Genomic DNA, 270 nt, shown 5'->3' on the forward strand with positions numbered 1-270 from the left:
TCATGACGAGCAGGGGCACGTAGAAGGAGATGGTGGAGGAGACGATGGCATAGGTCATGTTGGTGACAAAGTCGCAGCAACGCGGGTCATCGTAGCAGCGCACCGCCTGCTCATCCGCCCCGTCCCGCCACCAGTGGTTCATGATGGGCAGGAAGGAGATGAAGGCAGAGATGGCCCACACCAGGCACACCACAGTCCGTGCCCTGCCCTTGGTCACCAGCGCCTCGTACTGCAGCGGCGACGTGATGGCGAGGTAGCGATCCACGGCGA

At 62.6% G+C, this 270-nt stretch overlaps 1 protein-coding gene across 1 annotated transcript in view; it reads right to left on the bottom strand.

The window, feature by feature from the left end:
* Window positions 1–265, bottom strand: part of LOC104162945 (beta-4C adrenergic receptor-like) — a gene marked incomplete at both ends in the record, with an annotated part of 645 nt that extends 380 nt beyond the window's left edge. The window contains one exon of the mRNA XM_009701794.1: window positions 8–265. Coding sequence (XP_009700096.1) covers window positions 8–265 — 258 coding nt within the window. The remainder of the gene's footprint in view (window positions 1–7) is intronic.
* Between the last annotated feature and the right edge of the window lie 5 nt (window positions 266–270).

Source organism: Cariama cristata, unplaced genomic scaffold, assembly GCF_000690535.1.
Source record: "Cariama cristata isolate BGI_N322 unplaced genomic scaffold, ASM69053v1 scaffold35356, whole genome shotgun sequence".
Taxonomy (NCBI): Eukaryota; Metazoa; Chordata; class Aves; order Cariamiformes; family Cariamidae; genus Cariama; species Cariama cristata.